Source organism: Pithys albifrons, chromosome Z, assembly GCF_047495875.1.
Source record: "Pithys albifrons albifrons isolate INPA30051 chromosome Z, PitAlb_v1, whole genome shotgun sequence".
Lineage (NCBI taxonomy): Eukaryota > Metazoa > Chordata > Aves > Passeriformes > Thamnophilidae > Pithys > Pithys albifrons.
In genome coordinates this window covers 32611091-32631917 of record NC_092497.1, presented here as the reverse complement: position 1 = coordinate 32631917, position 20827 = coordinate 32611091, and the positions used below count along the sequence as shown (strand labels likewise).

Here is a 20827-nt window from a genome sequence, read left to right as displayed (position 1 = left end):
TAAACAGGTAACAACATGTTAGCTATGTTGAAGACATTAACATGTAAGCAACATAACATCAGGCTAGACCAGTCAGCGTCTTCAGGTCTGAACTCACCCTTAGGCAGAGATGCAACACTGTGCCATCATGAAAGATCTTTTGCCAAGTTTGAACCACCTCTGGTAGAAAAGACTTCACAATAAATACTTGTCCCAGCTTTAATACGTCATTTTCAGACCAAGTACAAATAACCTTCATAGCCCTTCGCAGACCCCCATCCATCTCCTCCTGTGACAGGACTTGGATCATTGCAGCCGTACCATGCTGGGACCAGGAAGACATGCTTTTATCAAGATTCATAGGTGAACTTTCTTCTAGATGATATACTGTCACTTCCTCTCCAGCTTAAATAAAAGGAAATTTTATTAGCAAAGCTATATATTGCAGAAACAGGAGAGATCAGCAGTTTCATTTGATGTCTTTAAATATACATACCACTTTGCACACCTTTGTAAGCCACACTTTTTTTAAAATAGAACCTTTTTATCATTATTGTTCATCTGTCTGAAAACTTGCCCAGCCTAAACTTACACAACTTAGTACATATGTTTTTATACTATTACAATAAGTGGACCAAAGAGCTTCTATTAAGCCTCTAAACAGAGATGGATTTAAGACCTCCTGGACACTTCCACAGAAACAAAGGTCATATATATTCTAGTCTATAGTAGTCCTTTGAAAGCACATAATTGTAAGGAGTTACCACTTTTATCTGCAGTGTATGAAGTATCGACACAGAATTTTTAGTAAGAATTAAGTTACCTGTGATTCATGGAACACTCAAATAGTTTTTCTATTGTGTTGCACAAAGTAAACCCCAAAAAAACAACCAACACCCAAACAAACTGGCAGGAGAAGAACAACTGAAATATTTGTGCATCGCAAAACAATATTGGAATTTCTGGGGAAAAAAATAAAATCTTAAATATATTATTTAAAATAACAGTTAAAAATACATCTATGAAAAAGTCATGACATCAACGCAAACACACAAAGCATGTAATAATTATCAACTACACCATTAAATGCTTTAACTTTGTGGTTAATACAAAATAGACTGTAGTCAAGAGTGCCACCTTTTGGTGCAGACAGCTGAGTTGTTTCAAAAGTGGTGACTTGGTCATGATAAGATGAGACGGTGAAATTAGATTCAAAAGGACATTCCTACGAGAATAAGCTCAAGCAAATTAACAGGAAGCTTACAGCTTTGGTATCTTAAACTAAGGTTTGAAATTTTTTTCTAGAAATTCCAATGTTATGAGCAATGTACAAACATTTAAAATATTCTGCTCCTGACAGTAATATCTTTTCTGAAGTAGAAAATAGTGAGCTTTAACTCATTTATACTCTATTTCCCTCTGTAGTTGTAGTAGCATTCGTCTGCAACAGAACCAAGACACCTTTTGGTTGCCACCATCTGTAAACTAACAGAAAAGTATACTGATATTTTAAATCTGCCTTTCCTTCTTTCAGCTTACAATATTTGTAACATTAATTCATAAAAAACCAGTTTTCATCAGCAAGTGTGATTAGGTAACACTAGTATAAAAATAGTATAACTGGAAATATTTTCTAATCAGACATTAAATATTCATGCTATTATTTTCTGACAGTTTAACACCCAGAAAGGTATCTTCTGGGAGCTTCAAAGATTAGAATGTTCAATATCCTCATAGCTATATTAATTATTTGCAACAATCTGGTCCCAAGAAATCCTATGATGCTACAACCATCAGCAATTTGTTGCTGTGAGACAAAATAGTCTACCCATTGAGAAGGTGGCACCTAGATCGCAAGTGTCTAGAGACAGAGCTTCTGCGTCTCTAAGCCAATGTTGCATGCTATTATCAGAACTCTTCCTGACAATTTATGTATTATTCTCTACCAGGCTTCAGTTATAGCACAGGGTTTGTTTTTTTTTCCTTAATACACAAGTCTTCTGTGCCAGGCTCAGGAAAAGTGCCCTTTAAAGCAGTATCTTGTTTTCTTTCTGTTGGTATATCCCATATATCTATTTACATCTGTGTCTGTACATGAAAGAGGAACAGAGAGAATGAAGTATCAAGGTTAAGGGGAAACTTTTTGTTGTCTTCAGTTATCCTAACAGATACATAGAAGATTAATCTCTGGGTTGACAGCAAACACACAAATGCCAATAAATACAAGTATAGCAAGGAAAACCTCAACAATTACTGGGGAAAATACTAGATTCACAATTAAGTCAGTCAAAATCTGGAAGAGGTTGCCCAACAAAACTGAGAATTTTCCATTTATAAGCATATTCAAAATGCAGTTGGACAGGGTATCAGCAACCTGATCTCAATTGACCACAGAGAGAGATGGACAAGACAAACCTCCAAAGTCCCTAGATTACTGCATGACTACAATTCTATCTGTTTCATCTCTTTCAGAAAGAATAATTGCTGAAATTAATCCACTCAAATACAGTCTTTAAAAAAATAAAGCAAAATTTATAAAGTAAAAAACATAACCAGGAAGTTAGTACTCACCAAAGAGCTGGACTGGTGTAAATGGTATGGTCTGAGCAAGTCTCATTAAATTGTTTCTCTCAACAGCTGCAAACAACATAGATTTCACTACTATATTGAATAAACAAGGTGGCTGAGTTTCAAAAACACCTGGCAGCACTTTACTACAGTGTACAAAGTTAATGAGGCAGCAGTGTGATCCTGTGTCAGATGTGATCACCATTCCCTCTACCCAGTCAGCAATGCCCCTTTGCACATAGTCACATTTTAGGAATGGTATTCTCCAATTAAATGTCCTCAGTGAAACACTCCAAACCATGTGCTGCTCCCTCACTGATCCCTCTCCCATTCTCCCTCTTCTGCAGTGGGATGGAGAAGAGAATTGGAGTAAGCAAAGATCATGGGCTGCAATAAGAACAATTTACTGAAAATGGCAATGAGATAATAAAATGAACAGTTACAGCAAAACTATTAATAACTGAGGACACAAGACAGGTAAACAATTCATATGTGAATAGTCACCATGTGGAAACCCACAATACACAAACCTTGGCCATGCTACCTTGACCCAGAAGGGACCCTTTCCCCTGTCCCTGGAAAATGACATGAGGTGGTATACAATAACCTCTTGGTTATTAGCAAAATTAACCTTGTCCTGACCAGAACCAGGACCTCATTAAAATGTAGATCCCAATGTCTGAAGGTTCCATCACAGATTTCCTTTCACTGTGGCTTTAAATAGTCCATTCTACTGTTCAGTTCTCGCAGAGGCTGGTGCATGATAGGGAATATGATATTCTCACTCAATACCATGTTCTCTGTGAGGCTATTTTTGAAATGAGACCTGTTGTCAAACTCAATTCTTTCTCAGGTGACATGATCCCACAGGACTTACTTTTCAAGGCCCAAGATGGTGTTCCAGGCATTGGTGTGAGGCACAGGGTACGTGTCCAGCCATCCAGTGGGTGCTTCCAACATTGTAAGCACATAACACTTGCCTTGGTGGGTTTGCAGGAGTGTGATGTAATCAATGTACCAGGCCACTCACATTTACATTTTGACCATCTTCCACCATACCACAGAGGCTTTACCCACTTGGCCTCCTTGACTGCAGCACATGTCTCAGAGTTACAGATAACATGGGAGAGAGTGTCCATCATCCTCAATCAGTGTCCATTCATCCTTCAATCACAAGCCCATCTGTATGTTGCATCTCTTCCCTGATGACCTGAGGCATCACAGGCCCACTCCAGCTCCCCTTAAGACACTTTAATCTTGGCAGCCCGATTCACCTGTCCATTGTTACAATGTTCTTCAGCAGCCTGGCTCTTGGGCACATGCATTTAGTACTTTTACAGTCAACTTCTCTACCTGGGCAATGATGTCTTGTCATAATTCAGTAGCCCAGATGGGTTTTCCTCTGTGCTGCCAGCCGGCCGTTTTCCATCAGTCTAGCAAACACCACAAAGCATTTGTACCATCCACAAGTCAGGGTAGAGGTAGAGCACTGGCCATTTATCCTATTCAGCAATAGCTAAAGCCTGCTGGATGGCTTTCAGCTCTGCAACCTGACTTGATCCACTTTGTCCTTCAATAGTTTCTGTGACTTGCTGTGGAGGACTCCCATGCGTCAGCTGTTCACTTTTGATGTATCACTCCCATATGGCAGGAACCATTATTGAAGACAGCATATTGCTTTTCATTTTCTAGTAGCTGATTATACGATGGGGCCTCCTTAGCACATTTCACCTTATCCTCCTGATGACAATCCAAAATTTTCATCTTCAAGACAGTTTGTGAAGAGTTCCAAGATCCCTGATCAATTAGGGTTTCCTGTTCAAGCTTCCTGTGTGATCAGAGTGGTCCACTTACTCCATGTAACATCAGTGGCATGATGGGACTTTCCCTCTGAACATCCAGTCCAGCAGCTCAAATCCCTTCATAAGCTGCCAGTATGTGTTTTTAGTTGGGGTATCACAGGCCTTGGATCCTTTGTATCCCTGACTCCAGAACCCCAAGGGTCATCTTTGGGTCTCACCAGGTACTTTTTGCCAGCTGGCATTCTCCCTGGCTGCAGTGTAGAGAACATTTCTTATATCTTGTCTTTTCCTGTTCTTCTTCTGGAATATGCATCCTCCAAAAGCCCACAGCATCTAGGAAAGCCTATGTTTCCTTCTTGCTGGTTGGTGGGGAAGTAGCTGCTGTTTTGACTATGTTCATTGGAGTCTGACAACATCCATCCTGCCATTTTACTGTAAAACTGAATTTCCTAGAAAGGTCCCATAACCTCAGTTTGCTGTATGGCACAACCAGCCTTCAGGAGGATTTGGATTATCTTCTGCCCTTTCTCAAAAACCTCCACTGCTGTGTTGCCCTATATGATGATGTCATGAATACACTGCAAGTGTTCTGGAGCTTCACCCTTTTCCAGTGCAGTCTGGATCAGCACATGGCAAAACGTGAGACTGTGTTTCCACGCCTGGGGCAGTTTGTTCCAGGTGTACTGGACATGCCTCCAGGTGAAAGCAAACTGTGGCCTGCACTCTGCTGCCAAAGGAATGGAGAAAAACACATTACCAATGTTGATGGTGGCACCACTTTGCTGCCTTGGACTCCAGTTCGTACTGAAGTTCCAGCATGTTCAGCACAGCAGCACTCGGAGTGGTGTGACTTCTTTCAGGCCACAGAAGTCTACTATAACTCTCCACTCTTCACTGGACTTAGGCACTGGCCATATCGGACTACTAAAGAGTGAAGGAGTCTTGCTGACCAATCCCTGGCTCTTCAGTCAAAGAATCATCTCATAGATGGGGGTCACAGAGTTCCAACTGGTGTGGTGTTGTCATGGTGCACTGTTGTGGTAGTGATCAGTGCCTGTTGTTCTTCCACCTTCAGCAGTCCCACAGCAGAAGGGTCTTCTGAGAGACCAGGCAAGGTATCCAACTGTCTAATTTCCTCTATCTCTACAGCAGCTATCCCAAAAGCCCAGTAATGCCTTTTTGGGTCCTTGAAATATCCTCTCCTGAGGTAATTCACAACAATGATGCACAGGGCCAGTCACTGATTTGGAACTGATTTTGTCTTCTGGTTTTTGGGGCAAGTGCTATCAACACAAGTTCTTTCTCTGGTTCAGCTGCAGTTTGAGTGGCCACAGTGCCTGTAGGCTGAGTTCCTCCTCCTGAAGGTGCTGCTAGTGATGAGCAGTGTCTGATAAATAGTAGCCAGGGCCCAGCACGTTGCTGTGCCTCTCTGCCAACTTCCACATCATTTTTCTTTCAAATATTCTGCCAGTCTATTGGCATCCTATAGTTGTTCAGGGGTAAACTTCCAAACCATTGGAGCAGAATAATTCTTCAAAAGCTGGCCCATTTTCTCCCACATTTCATGCCACTCATGACTATCTACCCTCAGGGAATGTCTCTGAATAACCTTGTCAGAAATTTCTTTTGTTACTCTAAACATAGTGTAGACCACACCAGTGAGGCCAGGTAGGCTTGGCAACAACAACATGCTTTCCTTACATCCAAAGGAAATTCAAAATTCTCCAAAGCTGTTTTAACAGGCCTGAAGGAGGAAAAGTGGGTGAAAAGGTAGGGAAAACCATCCTCCCCTGTTCTCTCACAGGCTGAGTACAATTATTATAGAATCATAGAATATGCTGAGTTTGAAGGGACTCATCAGGACATCAAGTCCAACTTCTGGCCCTGTGCAGGTCACACCAAAAATCACACCACATGCCTGAGAGCATTGTCCAAATACTTCTTTAACTCAGACAGGCTTGCTGCTGTGAATACTTCCTTGAGAAGCTTATTTCCAGTGCTCAGCCATCATCTGGGTGAAAAACCACTTCCTGATATCTAACCTAAACCACCCCTGACTCAGCTTTGTGCTGTCTCCTTGAGTCATGTCACCGATCATGGGAGTGAAGAAATCAGTACCTGCCCCTCTACTTCCCTTTATGAGGATGCTGAAGACTACAGCGAGGTTTCTCCTCAGCCTCCTCCTCTCCAGACTGAACAAAGCAAGTGACTTCAACCACTTCTCATTATGCTTCCCCTCCGGTCCCTTCACCATCCTCGTGATCCTACTTTGGAACTCTCTAATAGCTTAATGTCTTTTCTGTATTGTGGTGGCCAAAACTGCATATAGTACTCATGCACCATTGTAGAGCAGAGCAGGACAATCACCTCCCTTGACTGGTAGATGACGCTGTACTTAAAGCACCCCAGAATACTCCCAAAGGTAGTGCCCAAGGTAAGTGTAGGAGAGCAACACTGAATACACATCCCAAAGGACCCTCATTGCCCTGGATATTATCATGTCATAAGCTGATATCTAACAATACAACAACAAAGCAATCCTGATCTCTCTCCCTGATCTGAAACACAACACTGGGATGGGCACATAGTGCATATATGGAAACACATACAGGATTAGGTACCACAACCACATGAACAGACCAAACAATATTGTGACCAGTGGCCCCATACATTATACAACAAATGCTTAGATTTTTTTTCTCCAACCCGCTGTGGTCGGATCTGTTGTTCAACCCTTCATGCCTCCTGTTAAGCACCAAATAAGGCTGTCATGGTTTAGGAATGGTATTCCCCCACTTAGTGTTCCCACTGAAACATTCCAAACCATGTGCTGCTTGCTCACGCCCCACTCCCCACTGTTGTGAGATGCAGAGGAGAACTAGAGGCACAAAAAGTAAAGATCGTGAGTTGAGGTACGAACAATTTACTGGAAACAGGAAAGAAATAAGAACACAAACAATAACAGCAATGCTGTTATTAACAGAGGGTACAAGACAGGCAAACAATTTGTAAGCGAATGCTCATCATGCAGAAACCATTAATATGCAAACTGCTGCCACACCCTGGAAGAGGACATGAGGTGGTATACAATGACCTCTGTGTCCTAGCCATGTTCCCTCCTGGCTACTGCAAAAATTAACCCCAACCTGGCCAGGAACCAGGACACACATCCACGGTATCTCACAAGCATCAGCTGCTACTCTTTTCATAATTCATGAATTTCCTTCTTCCAAGCAAAAAGGCACTCTGGGAGAGCTCCTTGCACTCTGCCTATAAGGACTGTTTCTGTGACTTCCATATCCTCCTTCTTTCACCAAGGGCTGCCACTGATTTATGCCGCTATCAATTTCCATGCAGCAACATTGACACTGTGCCAATGAGATGCACTGACCCCAACTGCCTTCTCTGCCTCTTGTAAGGCTCAGAAACACCTAGAAATTTAGAAAGGCATGACAGGAAAATCCAGGCTTCCCTTACACATAGCACTGTTTCTTCATGTGGGTTCCTTGCCAAACAACATCAGCTCCCTATCTAGCAGCTCCCTATCTAGCAGCTTATTACTCATGCAAACACCTTCAAAACTTCAGGGTCAACTACATATTTATGGATTTGTCCTCACTGAGTTATCAGGAAAGGGGAGAGAGGTGTAAAGTGAGTCACAAAGAGGGTAAGAGGGTAGAACTAGGAGGCAACTCTGATGCTGCAGTTCTGACTACCTAATTTGCCTATTTAATAGTTGAAAACAAAACTAGCATCTAAAGCAAAGAGTGATATCAGAGTTTAGAGATATAACAAAAACTAATAGTATCTGCAACAGAATATACCACAGACTACACATAGCTCAGCTAAGTGATTTAAAGGGACTAACCAAGAAGAGCAAAGAAACAATGAAGGGAATGGAGACCACCAGCCAAGAAACAACCAGTTAGTCTATAACCAGATGAATTGTCCTGAAGAAGTTCATAAGGTTGTTACTTAGAATTTTGGGGGCTCCAGACAGAGAAGACCAGTGGAGGCCCTCGATGAAGCCCCACAGAGACCTTATAAGGATACATGTATATGCCAATAAGTGTTGGGAAATGTGATGAATATGTAACAGGAATATGGGGGAATTAATAATCATGTAATGCTGACATACAAGCTGTATTGAGGATACCTCCACATGCACTTTGGTGAAATGATTACCAGTGCACCTGGCATGGTGAAATCATCCAGTGTGTTGTAATAAAAGATTGCTTGCCTGCTAAAACTCACGAACTGAGTCTTAGAGGTTTCTTTGAAAAGCTGATTTTAGGTAACAAGAGTGAACCACAGCAGAATTGTGTTTCTCTGCAGAGTAACCAAAAAGCCATAGTGGCAGTCTTACAGAGCTTAGACACCACCTATTTTTAAGATTACTTCTGTAAGCAGAATTTAATTAGAGATTACTTCAGAAAGGCAGAACAAAGCCATGGCTCTTCAACCCATGAATCTTATTTGAGAAGAACGGCACTTCAGACTAGTCTTGGAGCATGGACTAAAAATCAAGTTCTTCCTTTGATGCCTCACTAGAAGCATGCTTTGATCATGAAATCAGTGCATAGCAAGGACAACATTGTGAACAGAGGATCTGCCAAGCCTATGCCATCTGTCAGAGCCTGCCAGAAGTCACTCTACAACCTTAAGAAGCCATGTGACATGGACTTCCACCACCTGGTAAGCTTGTGACAAAAATCTAGTTCTTTTAGGTGTGTAGAGAGGCAGAATTGTATTTGCTCAGCATGACAGAAAAATAATGCACAAACAATATATGGTATAGGATTTCAGTGTCCAGTTTTGGGGCCTGGTTTGCTAAATTCTATCCTGCTCTTCCTAAAGAAAGAAAACCTACACTGCAACCTCTCGAGATATTTGTCAACTCATAATGGAAACCATTTTCATCTGTGCTAAGAAGTCCCACCTCATCTTACATAGTATGCCTGATGAAGGTCAAATTAATCACTGCAACAATGCAAACATGACAGAGAAATTACTCCTGTATATGTGATTAAAATTCAGGTGATATTCTCAGCGAAAACCACATAGATTTGAATTTCAGGAGGCTTCTATTACTTCTGGTTTACTCCAGTCCTGCCTGTAAAGGTGCAAAGTCCTTCTACACAGGCCAATCTACACAGGACTCTCCCCTGAGAAAAACTGAAATCTATGCCTTGTGGGAAAATCTGTGCACATTCAGCTCAGGAAAAGACAAGACTTCAGGAAATTGGCATTCAAATTATTTCTTCTCTGAGAGATTTCCAGGAGTTCATAGGTATATAAACACAGATTAAGTACCTGCATGATTAATTAACTGAAGAAAATAATTTGAGAAAGTACAAAGGAGGGCATGGGAGGTGTGAGGGGAAGTGACAGCTATAAACAAATGAGAGCCTCTTCTGTCCCCTCAGGAACTGGGTGTGTATTCATTATTTCCACTGATATTTTGAAAGTGTTTATCTACAAATATCCAGAATGGAGCAATTATCAGCAAGACAATAATTAATAATTCTCTCACTTAAGTGTTAGGCATGAATTAACAGAGAAGCTTCTTAGCAGTGGGCAATTCTGCAACTTTTCAACATGAAAACCACAGATGACAAGGCTCCCCTTGTCAAGACTAACGTTCTTTTTGATTGTTTAAAATTCTCAGCTATCGTTCTGGTAGCTCCTGCTTACCTGAGTAATGATGATGCAAATCTTGAGATGTTTTCAAGCAGGAAAAGATATCTGAAATAATGTTTAAAGGATGATTATATTACTTATTATAGCAGATGTAAATGCATGATACAACATTCATCAAAATTTTTGAACTTCTCACTTTTCTTCTTGGTGCATTCTATTTCTTTATGATTCCTTACCTAGTGAAAGAGATCTTAGGCAAAAATATCTACAGATTTTGGGGGAAGGGCCAGCATTTTCACTGCCCTTAGTGATTCAAAGTTCCTTGTGCTTTCTCTCTGGATGGATCCAACTATTTTGGTTGCATTTCATATGTTGTAAAAGAACATATGTTGTAAAAAGGGCCTTTTGAAAATGGGATAACTGGATTTGAATCAAAGCAATAGTGTGTTTCAGACAGCAGCCCCACAATTCTACTTGTAGCTGTATGCTTTGGCACTGCTGTGTTTTGTGCAGAGATGAACCCTGAAAGAGCAGCACTTGAAGCGGAGATACGACTAAGAGTACTTATTTCTGCATCACAGCTAGTCTCAACAAGATATTAGATGCCCAGTTGCTCAGCTTCTTACAGCTAAGAGTCTTGTCAGGAAAACTGGAAGATAGACTAAAGTGCAACAAATACAAGGAAAGTTAACTAATACTCTACTTTTGAGAAAAAAAGTCATTCCTCAATAAAACTGCAAATTTCATTGAGTGAGCATTTCACAATAAATTTAGTCCTTCACTGATGTCATAATTTAAGCTAAACAACATAAATGGAGGAATTACACAAAATGGCAACTTGAAAAATCAAGCATACATTGAACATTTTCTATCACAATCCATCTTCAGACACACACCCTGATTTAACTCAGAATGTCACTTAGACTGTCAGGGATGAAAGCAGCACCATCGTCTTACAGAGATTTTTTTTCCTGCTGAAATTACTGAGGAGACTGCAGAAAAAAAAATTCTTTTAAGATCAGGCAGTTATTATGAGAAAAACCAGTACTCATAAAGAAAACTTTAAAGTACATACTAGTTACTAACACATGAAAAAAATCTCTGGACATTTTCCTATAACTCTCAACTATAGTAAATTAACTTCCTTTTGGATTTTGTACTCCAAAATTGTCAGAGTGAGATTTGCAAATGGGAATTAAACTTAGTGACAAGCAGTGGAAACTTACTGTTGGTTTCCTCTGAAGTTCTCAACCTATTTAAAAGAAAATACTTGATATTTTAATCTGAAATTTCCATCATTAAGCTAACACTGGTATACATCAATCACATATAAAGAGATCCATATGAAGGCAAAACTCACAATAGGTTTGATAGGCAATCATAAAACAAAATAACCCTCAGAACAACTTTGTTCAATGCAGCCATCAGCAAACCATCTTCAGATACTGAAAAATTGACATATTTTTCTGCATGTTTCTTTCTCTGCTTCATATTGAGCTGCTCTTGGTTCATATTTTTTACACTGCAATAACTAGCAGTTACAGACCCTTCAATCACATACATAGTGTTTCAGTTTTTAAGCAGTGCTGAGATACATTAATAGTTCCATGTATCAATACTATCATTTTTGTATGTACAAAAACACACTGTTTAAATTGATGGTCTGTTGGATTAACAAGTCTGCTTACAAAAAGACTATTGCATCAGTATTAATATTAAAGCAGTCTTTTACAGAACACAGAAGATATGATTCACCTCACAGACCAGAGATACCCTACTTAAGACAATGGACTAAATGACAGAATCAGGTCACTCAACAGCCTGTATGTCCTGCTGGTAAGTATGCAGTTTGCCTACTGCCTATAAATGCTTGCGTATTAAAAAACAAACAAACAAACAAAAAAACCCCAAACAAACCCCAACCCAACAAAGAACAAAAACAAAAACAAACCAACCAACCAAAAAACCCCCCCAAAACCAAAAAATCCATTCAACCCCCTGCCTGCACCCCTCCCCTTTATGCATAAGAACAAACAAAAAAAAACCAGAATAACTTTTTTCTTCTCCTCAACGGTGAAATCAATGGATATGACAGCTTCCCAGTGTCTTCTATTTATGCTAGAAAATAAGAGCTATCTAAAAGATACTGATGAAAATAAGAAAGAAAAGGAAAGGAACATAGAGACAGCACAGCATGTGGTAAAATTGCTACTAATATTAGGACAATGATGAATCAAGCTGGCAGGGGGTGAGGGGAGAAATGGAAACAACTTGGGAAACCAATATACTTTAACCAAATATAATCAAACTTAATAACTTTTGAAAATGTATGAAGAAAACTAACATAAGTATTTTGTATTTTCTGCAACTTAGCACAAAGGAGGTTAATCAGAGAGATAAGCTTTCAGGAACTGCTAACATTTTAATTATTAAAAAAGAAAACATACAATTTTTATGCAGCAAAAGCAAATGGAACTTTCATGCTCACTGGATTGGAAAGCTGGCCAGTTAAAGATGGGCATAGAACCACAGAATCATAGAATCATTAAGGTTGGAAAAGAACATGAAGTCTGTCATCTTCATCTTAGTGACTGAAATAGAAAACTGAATTATTATTAGAAATGGAATGGTGTATTCTACCTAAAGTAATAAATCTTGTTTAAATGGATCTCCTTTATCTCCATTAATAACGCTTCCTCCAAAGAATCTTAAAAAAACTGAATTGCCTTAACTCTTCATTTCACAGAACTTTCTTATCCAAAATATGAGAAACAAAAGTGAAGTGGAAAGTTGCAGACAGTATAAATATCTCTTTCTGGAAACATATGATAAGTATCTTAACATGACAGTAATACATACAAGGAGTTTCTGTTTAGATTACTTTTCTTGGTGTTTCCAAATCCTCTATTATGGAAACCCTAAAAAAGAGAGATACTTTTTGTCATAGGTTTTTATATGCACATCACTATAATATATACACTGCGCAGCTCAAAAAGCTACAATCTTAAAAACAGTCAATTATATGCTGATTGTTAATTTAAATAATGACAATGACAGGCAGGTGAATCACCGCATTGCCACACCTACGCTAAAAAGAAACTAATTAGCTCACATTGCAGTTTTGCAATTTTCCATGTTGCCTCCACACATTTTAATGAAATACTGAGGTACCTGCCCATATCTCAACACACTTACAAAGCTTGTTAAAGGTGTTCTAAAATGGACAGTATTAGAGAACTTTTTTATGTTGGAAAGTTCCAGTTAAAGACAGAATATACAGTTGTTGAAAATAAAATTCACTGTAATCCTCTATAACTGAAGAAGGTGACACATTGAGAGGCTCTCTAGTGATGTTTAGATCACATGATTTCCACGTCTTTTATTTAAAGAAATATTCAAATAGTCTTCTAAACTTTTAGCAATACTAGGAAAAGGTGGGCCAGTCACATCCTCCTAATGTGCTAGTCAGAAATAGAATTATTCTTCTGAGTAGTATTCTGGCAGATCTCAATGCTCAAAAGCAACAGACTCCTCCAAAACAAGTTCAGGAACAGTTAACTTTAAAGATAAACCAACTAAAATTCAGCTTTTAATTTAATCTGAAACCTAATTTACTTTTTCTTATTTCTCTCATATTTTGACCCTGTAGCTTGGTCTGCAGTTGCAAAAGTCTTTAAAAAAATCTTCCTACACACGCCCTTGCTTTACTCCCTGATACCTATCAGTAGGGATTCCTGAACAGCTAGTATGTAACGGATAAATCTGAGAAGCACCACTTTAGGAAAGATACATTTCTTTAAAAGATATTATACTGCAAGAAGAACAGTTGGATGCAGCAACTTTATTGTATCTCTACGATAAATACAAACTTTCATAGACCAGAGAGGACTTAGGGAGAAGGATAACAATTCAATGGGTATTTGAGATTGTATCTTGGAAGAATAAATAATTTGAAGTCTGTGTTCTGAAAGTGACCAATTCCAGCCTAACTCCAATACTACTACTAATCCTTAGGATGGTTTTTTTGAGAATTTTAAAAATCCCACCCTTGAGTTTCATCCAATATCTTGAGTTTTGAAGCACCAGATTACTTGATTCCTTCACAAAGTTTTTCTGACTTTTATTTTGCTTGTCTGATCTTCTGTTTCACATTTCAAGGATTTATTGATTTAGACTCTACACTCAGGTTTTAGAGAATAAAAAATCAGTAAATCTATTTCTGTTTCTCTCTTACTCTTCTTTTTTTTTTTTTTCATAGAAACCCTACCATTTTTAAAATTGACATTCATTCTTTCCTGGTATTTGAGATCCAACTTCTACAACATTCAGAACATCCTATCTGAAATTATTTGGTTAATTTTTACTCCTAAAAAAACCCCAAAACAAACAAACAAAAAAACCCCAACAAAACCAAACAAAAAAACCTATCAAAAACAAACAAAAACCCACAACCAACCAAACAAAAATATTTACAGCAAAAAATAAGCTAGGCTGTGAAAGATCACCATGCTATAAGTAAAACAGACAAGAAAGGGTACTTTTTCTGTTGGAAAGAAGAAAGGATTCTTTCACACTTACTTAACTTATTCTTTGTTAATCTCCTTTTATACATGAGATACCCCTACATGTATTGAATTATTCATTTTCTTCTGTTAGCTACACCACTTTAAAACAGATAACAGTTTCCATAATCAAGATTCCTGCTCCAGTCTTCAGGAAATAAAAACTGGGTTAGCTCAATCAAATTCAATGAGCCTATGCTTGTTTACACAGGCAAAGGACCTTTGATTATAGAGCTGTAAATTAATTCTTGTAAATCATAAAATATGGTGTTTATAAGCCAATGGTTAAGAAATCTACACTTTGCAATTATTATCAATATTTAACTACTCCTTTGCAAGAAATAAGTATCTCTACATGATAGAGTGAGCACTATGTAGCTAACTTTCCAACATGTGCTTCTGAACCATTCTGTCCACAGGTTCAAGACCAAGCTGTGTTCTTACACATTACCTAATGCAACATCAACACACATGCCATTGCTAACTAACTTCATATTCAGAACCACTCTGTGATTCAATAATTCAATAGCCTACTTTGATAATCTCAGTAGAATGTTAACAGCTGTTAAATTATTCATTTACTAGCACACATACACTGTGGCAGCAGACAAAAAATTCCTCATCTCTCAAAGTGGCATGTCATGACAAAGAATCTGTAGTGACAAATCCAGGGATGACTGTAGAGCTAACCTGGGCTCATTCTAGCCAAAGTAACGGACTAGGATGTGTAATCTTCAGTCTTACCTCTTGGGAATGCCTCAGGAAATCACAGAATGGTATAGTATGCCTACCGGTGTCTTGGGTTTTTGTTGTCTGGTGCATGAAACTGAGATGTTCCAAACCTAGCCAAAAGAGCACACATCAGCTGTTTCTAGAGTGTAAATGAACAGTTCTATCACTGTTAACTAAATACCTATGAAGTGCTATAAAACAAACATCTATATACCATATTGTCCCAGCAAACCCATAATGGGTTATAAAAACCAATAACAGAATTTCATATGAATAAAACAGACTCTTTCCATTTTCCGCCAGCAGATTTGGGAGGAGTGCAGCCCTCCTCAGACTATGAGGTACTGAGCCACAACATTCTCCAGTACTTTTCCCAGCAGCTCACAGGATGAAACAAGTGAGCCACATCACAGCCAAGTTGAAAGATGAGATAACTATGCATAGGATTTCTGAGAATAAAAGCAGAGTAAGTATGTCATTCCTTTTCATTCCAAAAAAGACAATACAGAATTTATATCTTCCCTTTGGAGGATGTGTTTCTGAGCAATGAAAAATGAATAATGCAGGTAGAAGATCTGCCAGCAAATACAGTACTGTAGCGCTGCCTGTGAATGTAAATGTCCTGGAAAATCACAAGTTTATTTTTGCAATTAGCCAGCGTGTTACTTTAGAAGATACTTCAGGAGAGGAGACAAAGATATCATCCTCTTTCTTCCCACTTATTCCTGAGGATCAGCACTCTACTGTCTCCCATGCAAGGCAGGCAGTGCTCCCAGAAAGACTCAACTGACCTTCCATCCAACCCAGAACTCTTTTGCCTCTTCAATGATGCAGCAAATAACCAAACCATATGTGCCCAGAACTTATGTCTAATTTTATGGAAATTATGTCACGAAACGAAAATGGTGGATGACACTTTGAATTTGTGAATTTTATTTACTGCTTCTTTTTAAAAGCTATTTTGAAATTCACTGTTTGCAAAATGTCACATACTTAGCTGACTGGAATTAGACACGGTGAGCCAATTCTTGCCATGTTTCTCTTGTTCATCCCAGACATTCATCTCTGCAGGCTCTGCAATCGTTTGATTGTTCTGGGGACAATCATCTACTCTAATCACCTGACAATACAGAGACAAAACAATACTCTCTTTACAGAACAACTAGCATCTCTGCAGTTGCTCTGACAGTTTATGATGTGGACTTCCAGTGCATCACTGAAATGCCAATGACAGAACATACTTCCAACGGAAAAATAGATTTTTTGTTACAAGTTGCAGAAGACATTGCTTTTTCCCATTAAATACAACTGATGAAAGATCTCACACTATTTGAACATATTTGAACTTCAAGATCTAATATGTTCAGAGGAATTAGGTCTGAAAGTTCAAGCATAAGGCCCTTTGCTCACCTGAGCAAACAAATGAGTCTTCAGCAATCGTCTCATTAAATAGTGATAACTCTTTCCAGATGACAAAGACCCTAGGAATTTCTTTATAGCTCTATAAATAGATGTTTATATATGAACAGAGATACAGTTACAAAAGTTGCCTCGTACATATGACACAATCAGTACGCTTTCTGCAATGTGCTAAATATTTGACAGATTCAGAGAGAAGACTGTGGGACCTTTGCAGGCAGGAGATAACCTTAAGAGGCCTAGTTTGCTTGTTAACAATTGTATACCACCTGGATATGGTCACTTCTTCAGCCTATCCTAGATCCTATGAAGCCTCCTCAAGTTCTCCTGCCAGTTGAAGTGTAAGAACTAATTTATTCTTGTGTAAAATCAATATTTATCCCAGTATAGTATCTAGCAAAGTCCCTGTGTATCAAGTTCAAAAGGGAAATCCCACACATTTCAAACAAAAGGAAAATTGAACCAAAGCTAGACACACACAAGAAATGCCCCCATTTGTGTGCAGCATTTTAAATGTATACACTTTCAGTTGAATCACACTGTAGAACTGCTTTTAATGAATGAAAAAGACAGTTTTGAGATAAATGATTCTCTTGCCTCTGCCCATACCGGCACTTGAAGGGGCATTTGATTCCTCTTTTGTCTCCCAGATAATCGGTCTCTGTTTTGCTGTTTTGCTTTTGTTGCCTCACTGTGGTGTAACTCTCTGGATCGTAAAGACTCTGCAGAAAAGAGTCAAAAATACCTTTAAGCTACAGAGCTTTTGTTTACTAAGATAAGACTGAGAATTGGCAGATCTTTAAAGCAAGCTGAGAAAGCCTTGTGACATCCAAAGTTAATGCTCATGCAGTTTGGTGCAAAGATGTGCAACATCACACGATATAAAACAACAAATGTTATCCATCATCTCATACTATTCATAATTAGAACAGGAATCTGCTGTATTTAAGTTCTTGGTGGTGGACAGGGAGGTATTTAAACTGATTACTGTAGTGTAAACCACTTCATTCTCCATGCACCCATCTAACCTATGATAATACTAGTGTATCTCTAGGGTATTGTGAAATTTATTTTGGTTCCTACAACTCTTGCAAGAGACTTCCCCAAAGTGAGCATAATTGTTCTGTCACCCTGGCTGTGTAATCACAGACTAAGAGATCCCACAAGATGGTGAGAATCCAGGTGGCTGACACATACGTGTGCTGAAGCTTGGATACCAGGCACACTTCAGAAATTCCCAACTGCTAGACTCATCACAAAGAAAGTGAAAGAATAACTCTGGATTCTCTGCTACTACCATAAACTTCAGCTAATACCTTCTTGTGTGCAAATGAAACATTTTTATAATGTCTAGGACTCTCCAGGAAAACATACTGTATAGGTGTAGTGTTTTATAATTACCGCCTATAGCCTTGCAGGTTTGCCATGATCTCTCTTTCTTAGGGGACTGTAAGCTGTTGCTTTTGCAGAAACTCCAGTCCCTCCAGAGTGGGCTGATCCAGAAGGAGGTGTTTCGTTTCAGGTTGTTCTGGGAGATGCCGCTGCTGCTGTGATGTGACCTGTCAGAGTTGTAGGCAAAGGACTTTGATTCTATTAACTGGACATGCCTGGGAGGGCTGCTCTTGCAGTTGTTGTCCCTTTCATAGGAGGAATGTATGTACAGGGCTTTCTTCTTTGAACCTGAGATGAAAACTCCTTTTTCATCACCTTCAGAGAATCCCCAGTTCACATAACCGGCTTCCGTTTTTTCTCCATCATTGCAGGGGTATGCTGCACTCTCTTCAATATCCAGCAGCGGCTGGAGACCAAGAGGATGATCAGTCTCTACAGTATTAGTCTTTTCTGATGGCAAACGAATAGCAAAGTCTCTCTGGCTCCAAGGATAATCTTTTGTCTCTTTTTCAATAAGGCTGACACTCAGCAAGTTTTGCTGCAGCACAATGCTACTTCGCAGGCCACCTCTGAACACTTCATCCTTGTACATGGTAGGAGTGCTCACAAAGGACAAATTTAAGGTGACATCCTCAGGCAAAGATTCTCCCTGATGGTCCGGAGGCACCAGCAAGAACTGTCCATATCTCAGGGTTGATTTAATCTCAGAGGATACTCCTGAAGTAAGTGTGTCATTTTCTATCTCTACCTTTCGAGAACTGTCTTCTACCGCCTTGTTACACTTGGATCTCCAAGCATGGTCTTTGCACTCTGATGGGCACTGACTCCTCACCAAGCTCCGTAAGAGGGAGGGTGGCACACTGTAGTAGTGGTATTTCTTGTCATACAAACACTCTAGGCTGTTCAAGGTCTTAGAATAGAGTGCATTGCTCCAGCTATGTGGCAGCTTCCTACATGTTTGATGTTTTGTGTCAGCCAATAAGGATTCTTCTACCTGCAAAGTGTCTACAGCTGAAAGGACTTTCAGGATGTCCACTGTCAATGCTGAAAGGTCTTGCAAATGTCCTAGCTGGCTGTCCAGGGAGAGTAAAGACTCCTTGATATAAAATACCTTCTCATGCACCTCTTTAAGCTGTAGAAACATCTCTTCCACTCTAGGCAGAAAAAGAAAATATGATTAAAATACCGAAACATAGATCTTTAGGTCTGTTTGCAAGAGAAAGAAGGAAGGAAGGAAGGAAGGAAGGAAGGAAGGAAGGAAGGAAGGAAGGAAGGAAGGAAGGAAGGAAGGAAGGAAGGAAGGAAGGAAGGAAGGAAGGAAGGAAGGAAGGAAGGAAGGAAGGAAGGAAGGAAGGAAGGAAGGAAGGAAGGAAGGAAGGAAGGAAGGAAGGAAGGAAGGAAGGAAGGAAGGAAGGAAGGAAGGAAGGAAGGAAGGAAGGAAGGAAGGAAGGAAGGAAGGAAGGAAGGAAGGAAGGAAGGAAGGAAGGAAGGAAGGAAGGAAGGAAGGAAGGAAGGAAGGAAGGAAGGAAGGAAGGAAGGAAGGAAGGAAGGAAGGAAGGAAGGAAGGAAGGAAGGAAGGAAGGAAGGAAGGAAGGAAGGAAGGAAGGAAGGAAGGAAGGAAGGAAGGAAGGAAGGAAGGAAGGAAGGAAGGAAGGAAGGAAGGAAGGAAGGAAGCCATTAACACATTTCACAGGGTCAGTGTTTCAAACAGGCATTTTTTTTGCCTTTTTTTTTTCATGGTGACTTTCATTGTTATAAATATCCATATTTGACAAAACCCTGCCAACAACCAGTGCCTCTTAGGAAATAGAGTTTTTGCTCATGGAGTTTCTATTCTTAAAAGCTACGGTTTTCCTACATTGTCATTGAATTACTAAACCATGGACAGCAGACTGCACTGGCTATTGCTGCAGATGTAAAATACTGCAAAGTTTATTTCTTGTCAGCTAGTCATCCTGCATTTATACATCTCTTGTGTAAGCATGAGAAGGACAAGGCTCACACAAACCTACAGGTATTCTTTAATCTTGCATTTCTCAAATACTGGAGACTGCTGGGAAAGGGATCTTCCCAAGAACATATTTGGCGTCTGGAAGCAGATTCTGTGCATCTTATGCCATGAGTTATCGTCAGGTAAAATTCAACTGCCTAAAAAACAAAGTCTTTCTTTCCTCATTGTCCTAGTTCAGCAGATGGGACCAGTTTATCACTGTGTGGATGTGACCAAAGCTATGTATTCTCCACCCGCTATTCATTTCCCATGCACTGTAAACAATGGACCATCTGCAGCAGCTGCCCAGGGCACACCTGACCCTCAGGCTATGAGCTAGGCATGAAAGACACCTGTGAGATAAGAGCTGTCATAACTCCCTTCCAGCAAGTCGTTAGCACCTCCACACCCAGCCTGAGGTGTCATGCCTGCTAATGGGCCATCAATGTTTTCAAATACCCTATGACTCACAGAGTGAGATCACTCATTGCGGAATTCCCTGCCCTGGGGGAGGTACTGGGCGGTCCCAACTGAACCTGAGGGGATATAATCTTGGGGGTTTGGGGACTTGGCAGTTTTGGGACTCATCAGATCCAGAGAAGGACCAGAACCTCCACAGGACTGTGACCACCACTCTCAACCAGACTGCAACTGTCATCTGCACCAACAGGTTTCCCAATTCTTTTTACTTTGGACTCAGGAGGAACCACGTGGGGCTCAGCATAGGGGCTAACAAACACCAT

General features: G+C 39.7%; 2 protein-coding genes across 3 annotated transcripts in view; one reads left to right on the top strand and one right to left on the bottom strand.

Annotated features, from left to right (window-relative positions):
- RORB (RAR related orphan receptor B) overlaps positions 1 to 9034 on the top strand; it is a 213877-nt gene extending 204843 nt beyond the window's left edge. Inside the window, exon 12 of the mRNA XM_071581688.1 lies at positions 8901 to 9034. Within this exon, the coding sequence (XP_071437789.1) occupies positions 8901 to 8932 (32 nt within the window). The 3' untranslated portion in view covers positions 8933 to 9034. The remainder of the gene's footprint in view (positions 1 to 8900) is intronic.
- Positions 1 to 20827, bottom strand: part of TRPM6 (transient receptor potential cation channel subfamily M member 6) — a 52193-nt gene that overhangs the window by 9704 nt on the left and 21662 nt on the right. For both annotated transcript variants that reach the window (XM_071581685.1, XM_071581684.1), the window contains 9 exons: positions 18104 to 19248; positions 17312 to 17424; positions 16277 to 16403; positions 15296 to 15393; positions 12849 to 12907; positions 11216 to 11241; positions 10044 to 10094; positions 2551 to 2616; positions 98 to 384 (listed from right to left, as the gene is read on the bottom strand). In XM_071581685.1, the coding sequence (XP_071437786.1) occupies positions 98 to 384; positions 2551 to 2616; positions 10044 to 10094; positions 11216 to 11241; positions 12849 to 12907; positions 15296 to 15393; positions 16277 to 16403; positions 17312 to 17424; positions 18104 to 19248 (1972 nt within the window). The remainder of the gene's footprint in view (positions 1 to 97; positions 385 to 2550; positions 2617 to 10043; positions 10095 to 11215; positions 11242 to 12848; positions 12908 to 15295; positions 15394 to 16276; positions 16404 to 17311; positions 17425 to 18103; positions 19249 to 20827) is intronic.